The sequence below is a fragment of the Hypanus sabinus genome, chromosome 25 (genome assembly GCF_030144855.1).
Source record: "Hypanus sabinus isolate sHypSab1 chromosome 25, sHypSab1.hap1, whole genome shotgun sequence".
NCBI lineage: Eukaryota > Metazoa > Chordata > Chondrichthyes > Myliobatiformes > Dasyatidae > Hypanus > Hypanus sabinus.
In genome coordinates this window covers 39346322-39358566 of record NC_082730.1, presented here as the reverse complement: position 1 = coordinate 39358566, position 12245 = coordinate 39346322, and the positions used below count along the sequence as shown (strand labels likewise).

The 12245-nt window shown below is 39.2% G+C and overlaps 1 protein-coding gene across 1 annotated transcript in view; it reads right to left on the bottom strand.

Moving 5' to 3' along the window:
• LOC132381182 (plakophilin-1-like) overlaps positions 1-12245 on the bottom strand; it is a 56197-nt gene that overhangs the window by 20977 nt on the left and 22975 nt on the right. The window contains exons 4-7 of the mRNA XM_059950476.1: positions 9716-9845; positions 5991-6198; positions 3814-3979; positions 411-528 (exon numbers count right to left, since the gene is read on the bottom strand). Coding sequence (XP_059806459.1) covers positions 411-528; positions 3814-3979; positions 5991-6198; positions 9716-9845 — 622 coding nt within the window. The remainder of the gene's footprint in view (positions 1-410; positions 529-3813; positions 3980-5990; positions 6199-9715; positions 9846-12245) is intronic.

Sequence of the window (12245 nt, the reverse complement as noted above, 5' to 3'; positions counted from 1 at the left end):
GTTTTGAAATAAGCCCTTTTTGAAAAGGGTCTAATTCAAATAAACTCTCCAAAATATCTGAAGGCACAAAATTTGGAAACGTAGGGAGTACAGAACTTAAAAAATGTCTAATCTGCAAATATCTAAAAAAATGAAATCTAGGCAAGTTATTTTTGTTGGATAATTGCTCAAAAGACATAAAACAATTGTCCAAAAATAAATCAGAAAATCTTAGTAATCCCTTTCCACAGCAGAACTGGGATGAGAATTGAAGAATAAAGGCAAAGTAACTTAAATACCTCACTTAAATATCTAAAGCATTTGGAACGGAGGTGCAGTTATTACATTGCGCCACATTTTTGTACTTCCATCATCAAATTTACACGTCTACCCTTATCATAATATTTAATAATCTGCATTAATTTTGTTACCTTTTCATCAGGTTGATCCACAGCAAGGCATCCTTGAACATGAGACATGAGAGCATCAATAAAACCAGGAGTGTTTCGCATCTCCTGCCTGCCGCTCTGCCCAGCTGAGCTCAGGTTCCTACAGAGGAACGAATGCAGTTCTGTCAGAGACCAAATGGGGATGACTCAGGACCAGTACTGTTCGATAGTGGTGTGAGGCAGGGTTAATGGAAGAAAGAGGGCCAACATTATGGCGTCTCTGTGTGGCTGTTGGTAAACCCTTTGTAATTTTTGCAGAACATACCTGTAACACCAATTGATTTTGCTTCTGATTTATACATTTGGTCAGCTTCAGTTTCCTTATTTACTCTACTCCTGTTCTCCTTCACCTTTTACTATCTTGCCTTTTAACCTCTTTCCTTCAAACCCATCATCTTCACTTTTTGACTTTTCCTTCTCTATTTCTATGGATCTTAAAATCTTCTTTATCACTGTTCCCAAATTTGGTAACTTGGAGTAATAAATATTTCTTTTTCCACTGATGCTACGTGATTGGATGAGTATGCAGAACGTTTAATGTTATTTGTTTACAGATTGAGAACGTTTAATTCACCAAATTCCAACACTAATTTCTTTGACGCGAGGAAGTCTGCAGATGCTGGAGATCCAAAGCAACACACAGAAAATGCTGAAGGAACTCAGCAGTTCACACAGCATCTATGGAAATTAATAAATAGCTGACATTTCGGGCCGGGGTCTTTCTTCAGGACTAAATTGGAAGGGGGAAGATGACAGGATAGCTTGAAGGTGTTAGGTGAAGCCAGACGGGTTGTAAAGGTAAAGGGTTGGAGAAGAAGGAATCTGATAAGAGCAGAGGGTGGACCATAGGAAAAAGGAGGGAATGACCCAGGAGGAGGTGATAAACAGGTGAAAAGAGGCAAGAGGCCAGAGTGGCGAATAAACCAGAAGGAGAAATCAATATTCTTGCTATCAGGTTGGAGGCTACCCAGGCAGAATACAAAAGATTGCTACTCCACCCAGAGGATGGTCTCATCTTGACACAATTTTCTTTGCAAGCTTCTACAGTACTAGATTAAGTTAGATTAATTTAAAATTGCTTTCAAAACATTAAATGGCAATGAATAGGAAAATGGAGAAAAATAAAATCTTAAAGTTAAATTAGTGAAAATGTGGATTTGATGGTTGCTGCTGACTGTCTCTGTATGACATCAGTTAATGATGCATGTTAAAACACGAGAAAGAATGAACATGTTTGTACAATCACACATCAGGACACATTTTTCTTTGTTTGAAATGAACCTACAGCAGATCAGTTATAGAAATGAATCATCACCGCAGCTGAACTGAAAGAGAAGTCAATATGATCAGCGAAAGGAAGGGTGAAGGAAAAAGCAGTACTGACTTCAAAAGTTAATGAGATGAGTAACTTTCCACTTTGACATAGAGCAGTACAATCTGCCCTCCTTATCCGTGGGGGATTGGTTCCGAGACCACCCCCCCTGCGGATACCAAAGAACGTGGATGCTCAAGTCCCTTATTTAACCTGAATCAGGGCAATGGTCTTTAGAACCCAGCAGAACCCCGGACCTTATTTAACGTGTTCAGTGCGGTGGACATTAGGACCTGGCGCAGCTCTAAATCCGCGGTGTTTCTGTTTATGAAAATAATCATGATCACAATTGAAAATAAGGTGGAAGTAATAAAGTGATCGAAAAGAGGTGAAATGCCATCGGTCATTGGAAAAGCGTTAGGCTACAGTCGGTCAATGATCGGAACAATTTTAATGGAGCATGTGAAAGGCCCTGCCCCGATGAAAGCTACAATCATTACTAAGCAACACAGTGGTTTAATTACTGAAATACCTATGTTTCTTAAGTGTTTCATATGCATAGAAAGGTAAAATATGTACTATATACTAAAAACGTTTGACTAACTGATGCTAAATAATACGAGAGGTACTTGTCCCGACCTCAAATCAGACTTAAAAGAGGAATGGAACTCATTCATAACGGGGACTGCCTGTACTGTTAAGTAATTTCTAGATTACTGATAATACCTAATACAATATAAATGCTATGTAAATAGTTGTTATACTGTATTGTTTAGGGAAAAATGACATGAAAAAATAGTCTGTACATGCTCAAACAAGTGCTGGAGAGAGAACTTCTGGGTTTTCCCAATCCACGGTTGGTTGAATCTGCACATGTGGAATTTGCAGATAGGGAGGGCCGATTGACCACTGAAATGATCTTTAGCATCATATAATGAATGGAAATTATACACAATTAGAAGAAACAATGTAAACACAAACAAAAAAATACCGAGATGCCAATGGAGGAAAGGTAAATGGATGAAAATAAACAAAAAAGCCATTCTGAAAATGAAATGCTGCAGGGATTTCTACCTAAAAGTGGCTCAGCCCAAAGGTGGGAAATCTATAACCAATGCCTAGAGAACTCCAGTTGAATAACTACCTATTTGAAAACTGTTAATTACATTTTCCTCAGCCACAGTGTTACTGATAACCATGCTCACTGTACACCATCACGCGAGTGTCACAGGTACGAAAAGGCCTCAACAGCTGATCCGATCTCCCTTCATCCAATGCTGATCTACTGTTGAATAGAAAGGAGGTGGGAATACCGTCCACATTTGCTTCCACTAGCCACAGGCATACTGGTCAAACTGACAGGGTCAGCACCCTTCTTTCTCCAAAGTCCTGATGCTTCCATTGTGAAATTTGATAGTTTGACATGTAGCATATACCATCTTACACTTTTACCAATAAATAGATAAAAACACTGGTAACTGAATCACGCACAAAATGCGCCTGCTGAGCTCCTCCAGCATTGTGTGTGTACTCCCTCGATTTCCAGCATCTACGGATTTTTTCTTGTTGGTGAATGAATCACAATCAGCTTAATTTAATGATCAAAAATACAATTTGTCACAACACTTCAGGTACCGTAGTTGGCAGCTAATGTAGTGGAAAACACTGGGAAGGTACAGAATGTTATTAGGGTTGATGGGCAACTGTAAACCAAAAACTCATAATTATATGTGTGGGCAAAAAACAGCTTATTGGAATGGGAGCCAAAAAATACTTCATGAAAATAATGCTTGCTCCCACATTGACAAGTTACCGAACATTTGAAATAAAAATCAAAGAACTGCTAATGGTGTAAATTATAATAAAGAACCAGAATTACTGAATACACTATACTTGGTCAAGCAATATTGGTGGAAAAGAGGAAATTGTTAATGATTCAAGGGTAAGACAACTTATTAGGATTTTCACAAAGGGTCTTTGACTTGCAACATTAACTTTTCTTCTTTTTCCACAAACGGTACCATAAAAATTTCTGAGCTCTATTTTACAAGCACCAGTGCAAGGCTAACATACCTTAAACACCCTGAAGCATTGTAAAATATTTCTGAATCCATGGTTCCTTGATTTTTAACTCCTTGAGAAGCATATGGAACAATCACAGAGTCAGTCAGTACTGGTAAGGCGTCCTTAATTAGATCGTCCTTTATAGCATCACACGATGAAAGGTTCCACAGAAGTCCTAACAAAATAGAAAAAAAATACTAAATATGGAATACATTTTTAAAAATTTTGTTGTCCATCCTCATTATTGCTCCCTTACTTCACACCACACTTGCAGAGAATTCTGCAGAACAGCACAAATCCTTTGCCCCTGATTTGACCCAACCAAGTAATAAGTTCCAAAGGGTTGTGCAAATCTTTTGATGCTCAAGCAATCTGTTTAAAACTCAATAGGTCAGGCAGTGTCTGTAGACTGAAGACACTGCCCAACCTTTCCCTCGATACTCTCTGACCTGCTGAATTGCTCCAGAACTTTGCACCAGATTTCAACACCTGCTGTCTCTTGCCTCTCTGCCTTGTGGCAACCCTTCACCATGCCACTCATCACCTGATCACAGCAACCCCCCCAGCCACTAATAATTCATAGGATTTGCTGATAGTCACCCTTCCCCCAAATAAACCCCTCACTTCTAATTTCATTAACCTTAATAGCAATATAAAACATCCATCATGAATAGGAGATAGCTAGTAGACATCCCTATACAACTTCATTTGCCTCACTCCAGATGTCCTTCTCCTCCCCTTGACCCAGCCTATCACTAGCCTTGCCTGTTTTCCTTCAGTTACTCTATATCAAAAACGGCAACAGAAAAGTGGTGTAGGAAGTGCCCTGCCCCTTGGATTTACACTGTCAATGTGGAAAATGAAATACTGCAGTTTTCAGGCCCAGGAACCTTCATCAAAACAGAGTGAGATTAAGAGAAAGAATAGAAGTTAGTTTTAGATTGCAGAGAAAATGGGGAAGAGGATCTGGTGGAATGTAACGAGTTACTCCAAGGGCAAGACTGATGTGCAGAAATATACTTGAGATGCTTTACTATCTTCTGAGATCACAAAAGTGGCATCAAGACTGACTAAACCATGGAGATACATGGTTGTTACTTTCCAGTGTTACATTATCCTAGTCATCTGGATACAACTCTATTTCAAATATTCATACAACTCACATCAACAATCAGAAAAAAATATTTTAGCTGCTAAACAAGTTCATCCTCATTCTGAGATGGTGGCAGGTTATTCAGCTAACATGGGTCGAAGAGCCTGTTTTTCACGGACAGGGATCACAGGTGGGCAGTGGGATAGGGTGGTGCTACCCTGTATTGTGGAATCGCCCGATTCCCCTTCTACAAAACAAAGGTTCGAGCATGGTGGGATACTCTCCATTTGCCTTACTACACTTAAGAACCATGTCACAAAGCAAAGAAGAGGTCCACCCAATTATTTGTTGTTGAGTCGTTTAGTCGAATCCAAGTGTTGGGGACCACATGGACAGATACTGAAGTAGATTGCCAGGCCTTTTTTCACACAGATACTGTTGCTGCCCAAGTTGGGACCCAGCTGGGTTTGAACTCTGGACCATCTGCCTTGAAGTCCAGTGCTGATGCCACTACACCACCAGCTGTGTAATGTTACCCATTCATTAAACCATTAACTCTGAGAACTATTAGTATGAATTAGATCCAGTGTTTAAAATCTGCAAAATGCTTTGCCCAAGTTCAAAGCTTCTTGGCAAAGCCTGGGCAAATTACAGTGACAAATTTAAACCTGGACTCCGCGATGTTTTATTGTCTGAGAAATGGCACGTGTTGAATCTAGCCACTTACTTAATGGTAGTGGCAGTCTGATATAGAATTTGTGACGAAAGACATGATAATCCAAGTTAACAGCCAATAGGGTCAAAGTGGATAAAACCACAGACTGCCAGATGTTCAAGACAGAAAATATTCTCCAAGAGTTTTGTGGTGAGAAATCAATAATGTTCCATATTGTCCTATTTCAACTGAGTTAATATCTCTAGACAAAAATTTTAAGTATAGGTGACATTAAATTCAGCTTGGAATTTGCATGAGGCTTGGGCAGATGGTTTGGGAGAAATACGAGAGAAAAGGGAAGAAAAAGGGACGTGCTCAAAAGGAGAATTGTAAGTTACAGCATTAAAAATGGACAATAAATTTTACAGAGGTCTATACCAGTTATTTGCTTCTTTGTTTCTGGGTCAGTTGTTTCTCTCAGCAGTTGAAGTGCTTGTTTGATTCCATCGTGCTTCTTTACCTCCAACTTGTTGGTGACATTCTTAAAGACTGCATTTCGGAGGGCTGCACATGCTGACTGCTGAACATTGGTATTTTTGATTTTCAAAAGGTTAATTAATTCAGGAATTGCACCCAAATGGCAAATCTGAAAGAAAAACAATATTTCATTAAATCTGTCAGGGTATTAGTTCTAGGTATTAACACAGCATATCAAGTTGTTTAAGAAGAATGCTTCGAAGTTATGTGCCTAAGAATTAAAAGGCAATTTCCAGATTTGGTTTAACCTTCAAGCTACTGACAATCAATTACAGATGTATAATGACTTGTACTTATATGGTGTTTTTGAGGGGATATAGTCATAAAGCAAGGATTAAAATGTTTGAGGGACAGATTTTGAATGAGGATTTTTATCTCAAAGGTCAAGGTGACAAAATAAACAGGTTTGAAAGACGATTCCAGGGAGAAAGGCATGCATGATGAAGAGTATAATCCATAATCATTGGTTTTCATGCTGGCTGAAGGAGCTTACAATTATTAAACATTTACGAGCAGACAACTAGAGTACTAAACTTGAAAGTAGAAAGTAAGTGACAACAAAATTCAAAGGATGAATGTTAGAATTCAGGAGAAACAAACAGTAAGCTAAGCAGCACCTCCAGACTATGCTGTCATTCTACGAGATCAGTTGATCACCTTTCATTTCCCTGCCCTATTCCCATATCCCTTCATTCCTCGAATATTCAGACTTCTATTGATCTGCTCCAAATTTGTGAATTCCAAACATTCACTCTCAGAGATGTTTCCAAAATGGCGACCCTCTTTTGAGATTAAGAACCCCTATTTCTCAGCCCTTGGAAACGTTCTGCTTGCATCTAGCCCTCCATGGTTCAGTGAGCCAATTCTGCTCCTATGTTTTATGGTTTTGGAGATCCCTTCCATTTTTCCAAACCTCAGAGTATATATACTCTCCTCATATGACAGACCCACCATCCTAGAACCAGTCTAGTGAATCTTCATTCACTCTATAGCAAGCATACCCTTCTTACAAGGTCAAGAGACCATGCAAACAGTACACAGTATTCCAGGTGATGTCTCACAAGGCTCTATGCAAGAACAGTAAAATACCTTTACCCTCATAGTCAAATTCTCTAGCAACAATGGCCAACATACCATTTGCTTCCACAATTGTCTGCTGCACCTCAGTCATAAAGTATTTACTGTGCAGGAGCCATTCAGTCCATTGTGTCTACTGGGTTGACTCACTAGTTTTATCCTTCCTTACCTTCAGCTGGGACATTTCAGGCCAAAATCCTTCACCAGGACTCGTTATTCTGGCCATTTTTCCTTTCCTTTCCTCTCCTGATGAAGGGTCTCCGCAGAAAATGTCAACTCTTTATTTCTTTCCATATATGCTACCTGAACGGTTGAGTTCCTCCAGTAGTCTGTGTGTGTTGCTCATTTGTTCCTTCGTTAGTGTGGCTCAGTAGTGCAATAGTTAACACAACAAACTACACTACAGGCAACCCAGGTTGAATTCCTGCCAATGCCTGTAAGCAGTTAGTACGTTCTCCCTGTGAATGTGTGTGTGTTTTCTCTGTATGCTCTGGTTTCCTGTCACAGTCCAAAAACATACCAGTTGGTAGGTTAATTGGTCATTGTAAATTGTCCCATGATTAGTCTCAGATTAAACTGGGGACTGCTGAGCGGCATTGCTTGAAGGGCCAGAAGTGCATATTCCACGTAGTAACTCAATAAATAACTAAAATTGAGAAATTTGATGATCCTTCATTATACTGCCTCCAGGGCACATAATTCTTCCTTAAATAAGGAGACCCAATCTGAACATAGCATTGTCCTACCAAAGCCTTGTATAGCTACAGTAAGCTCCACTACTTTTGCAATAAAGCCCAGCATTACATTTAATTTTCTTAACAATGACTCCAACCATTTCTTATGATCACTCTTCTCAAAGGATTCTTCACAATGGGATTACAAATTAATTCTAATCCATGACATACAATCAGAGTAAGTAGTCTGCCCATATCTGAAACAATACAAATACTATCTGTGTTTTATTGTACAATACTGTCTTGCTAAGTCTATAATGATGATTTTCTTCAGATAAGATGGAGAATTCAGTGCTACCAAAGCTCATCTTCAAAAGTGCTTTCTCTCCTCCAGCGTGACACTTGTGGGCTGCCCAGCTGATCTGATTTGACGCAAAGTGCATTTCACCGTTTGATATACATATGACAAACATAGCTAATCTTTATTTTTAAATGTGTATTGCTATGTAATTGGGAAGACAATAGAAAGTGGGGAAAAAATAAGAGCAGCATTAAAGAATCACTAGATTCTGAAATGGCTCCCGAGAACTGGATAATCACAAATGTCACTCAACGCTTTAAGAGAGGGAGGGAATAAGCAACAAACTACAGACCAGTCGGCCTGTTGGGAAAGTGTTGGAATCCTTTATTAAGGATTCACGGTATTTGACAGCGCAAGATAAAAATAGGCTGAAGTCAGCATGATTTCCTTAAAGGGAATTTTTGCCTGACAAATCTGTTGAGATTCTGAGAGAAAGAAATAAGGTTAGTCAAAGGAGAGTCAGTGGATGTTGCTTACTTGGATTTGACAAGGTACTGTGCAGTGTGGCTGCAAAATGAAACAAGAGCCTATGGTATTATGGAAAGATACCAGCATAGACAAAAAAATTGGCTGTCTAGTAGGAAGCAAAGAACGGGAATAAAGGAAGTCTTTTCTGCCTGGCTGCTGGTGTCTAGTTGTGTTCCACAAGGGTTGGTGCTGTTGCTGCTTTTCACTTCATATTTTAATATACTGGATGCTGGAATTGAGGGATTTGTGGGAAATTTGCAGATGACATAAAGTTAGGTCGAGGGTTAGATAGTGTTGATGAAGCAGAGCATCTGAAGGGGGACTTGGACAGTTTAGAAGAACTGGCAAAGAAGTGGCAGATGAAATACAGTGTATGGAAGTGAATTATCATGCGCTTCGGTAGAAGGAATAAAGGCATAGACAGTTTTCTAAATAGGGAGCTAATCTAGAAATTGGAGGGGAGTCCCAGTGTAGGATTCCCTAAAGGTCAAGTTGCATTTTCAATCAGTAGTAGAGAAAGAAAAGCAATTTTAGCATTCATTTCAAGGGGACTAGAATATAAAAGCAAAGATGTAATGCTGAGGTTTTATAAGGCACTGGCCATTTTGGAATATTCTGAGCAGTTTTGGGCATCATATCTAAGAAAGGACACACTGGCATTGGAGGTGGCTCAGAGGAGCTTTATGAGATGGACTGCGGGAATGAAAGTGATAATGTTTGGCTTTGGAGTTGAATTTGTTGGTGGTCAAGTCATAGCGCATACGTAAAGTAGGGGTTGATATGCACCTTGATTAGTGAGGGTGTCAAAGACTATGGGAAGGCGGCAGGAGAATGGGGTTAAAATGAAATACAAGTTACTCAGGATCAAGTGACAGAGCATATTTGATGGGTTGAATTGCCCAATTTTGCTCCTATGTACATAGTCTTATCTCTATCCCAAATTGAATGGATCGATTACTTTACTAGTTTACTACATGTGAAACACTGATTGTCAACTCATGGAAAAGTAGTCTTTTCCATGAAATATTTGTAGCTTAATACTTTACCATTGCTTTAGCGCTGTCCTCCTTGTAACATTCATTCTGTATGTAGGAAGAAGCATAAGCCTGAACATTGGGATCTTGAGTGCTTAAAAGAGCCACCGCTTTTTGCAAGTTAAAGTCTCCACTGATTTCTCTGTAATACATTGTAAGAGAATAGCTGTGATGAAAGTGTAATTTCTGAAGTATGTAGCTCAGACTCATATGGTTTACAACACAATTATACTTACAGCTTAGGAATTCATTGCAGTAACAATTAAATCCAGCTACCTTCAAGTAGCCAATCATAGCAGAAATTATTTTAAGACAGCCAACAAGAATGATAGAGAAACAAAGAGTTAAATTTAAAGTCTATAACCTCATGTCAAAAGTTCATTTGTTGTGAATAATGTTGTTCCCTACACCTGACAGTTCAAGTACAACTTGGCTGACAAGTCCGCAAAATACATCTGTTCCAGACAAGCATGAGCCCCAACTAGTTGCCTGGGTTCTACTTCCTTTTATCTTTGTTTTGCACCTCCAAAAGCAACACACAAAGCTGGATACCAGCTTGAAGGACAGCATTTTTTAAATCCCCGGATTTATTGCATTTTATCATTTCAGCAGTAATGCAGCTCTTCGCATTAACTCCTATTATCATTAAAATGTCTTTCTTACCAATATGTTTTTGTTTTTCACTCCTCTTATTACATATTAAAATTTATTTTATTCTGACCTTCACAGTTCAAATGTTAACCCAAAATCTCAACCATTTTCCTCTCTGCACAAATTGTATTGCACCCACAGCAAGTTTCCTGTAGTATGATTTTTCTTCCAAATTCTCAAAATCCAGAATATTCAAATACAGTTTAGTCACTTGGATCTGGAACAACTTAATCCAATGCATTTTTGGTCCTATTTGCAATTCCAATCCATGTTGTGAAGTACTCAATTGCAATCTTGACCATTTACAGTGGACACATTGACGCCAACAGAATTTGCCTGCCACACGTTGGACCGGTTGCTCCCTATCAATTTAGTTCTCCATGTTCAAAATAATTAGGAATTAACAATGCTAAAATAGCATTAACATTGAGAAAACATCAGCTTTTCCACTGAAGCTGAATGTAATATTTTGAGCCATTTTAGAACATTCTTTTAGGTAAGCAAACTCAGAAAATTGAAACAGTGAATAGTGAATGAAGGACAATTGCAGGAATGGGGACTGGTTGTACATTAACAAGAATGGAAGATTAACTGCTGTTTTGTACTTTGGAACAATGAAACAACTATCCTCAGTTAATGCTAAGATTGTTTACTACACACAAAAGAGTATAAAAGTTTATGTAGAGACAGGAAAAAGATGGGTTGTTCAGGGTGGTGGGCGTATGGAATGAGCTGTCAGAGGAAGTGGTATGTGTCAGTAAAATTACCACATTTAAAAGGCTTATGGATAGCAAACCTTGAGAGCTTCCGGTGGTGCCATTAAAAAGACAATCTGCGTGAGCAGCTCCAACTGTATTGCTGCCACAATAAACTTCGACATTTGCCAGTGATCCTGATTAATACTGAGGGGCACAGAAATGTGACAAATGGGACCAACTTAGAAAGGCTCCTTGGATAAGTTGGGCCAAGGCACCCATTTCTGAGCCACAGAACTAACTCTATGCTTCCAGGACAAACCAATACTGACTGAAGGCATTGAAATAAACAATGCTGGAAATGATCAGTAGGCCAGTCAGAATTTACAACTAATGAAAATGAGTGAGTTAATTCTTCAGGTTGTTAAGAGACAGGGAAAAAAAAAACATGCTAGTTTTAAATTACAGAGATGATGAGGCAGGACAGTAAGATAAAGGCAATACTGGTTTAACAGTATCAGTTTCAGACAAAAGGAGTATAAAATATCAAGTGCAGCCTAATGGAAATGTCATCAGGTCAGCTTCTGCAAATTCCATTACCATAGGTGGATAATTACTAGCAGGAATAGTTTTAAATTGGGCAGGAAAAGGAAGATGGCCAAAGCTGTACAATTTGATATCAATTCTGGAAGGTCGGACCCTGACCAAACATGAAACAGGATGTTGATTCTCAAAGCTCATATTGGACCTTGTACAGGAAGCAACAGAGTGAGACAGGGTGGAGGAGTCAAATGACAGGCAACAGGAAGCTCAAATTACTAATTGCAAGTTGCACCATCTGTATTTGGTTTCTCCAGTGCAGAAAGGACCACATTCCGAACAGTGCACAGGTGGCAAGGAGTGCAAGCCAACTGCTGCTTCACCGAGCACAACTGTTTAGATCCCTGGATAGCAGAAAGGGAAGACCCTTGCAAGGGAATGTGTCTTAAGAATGGGACAGATAAGTGGGGAAGAAAAGCAGACCAGTGAGTTGTGAAAGGAAAGGTCCCTTCAAAATGCTGAATTGGGGGTGAAGGGTAAGATTTGTCTGGTGGTGTGAAGCTTCATTAAAGATGGCAAAAATTATGAAGCAAGGTCCATTGAATGCAGAGGTTGGTGGGATGGAAGGGAGGTGAGGATCAGGATGATTCTATCAT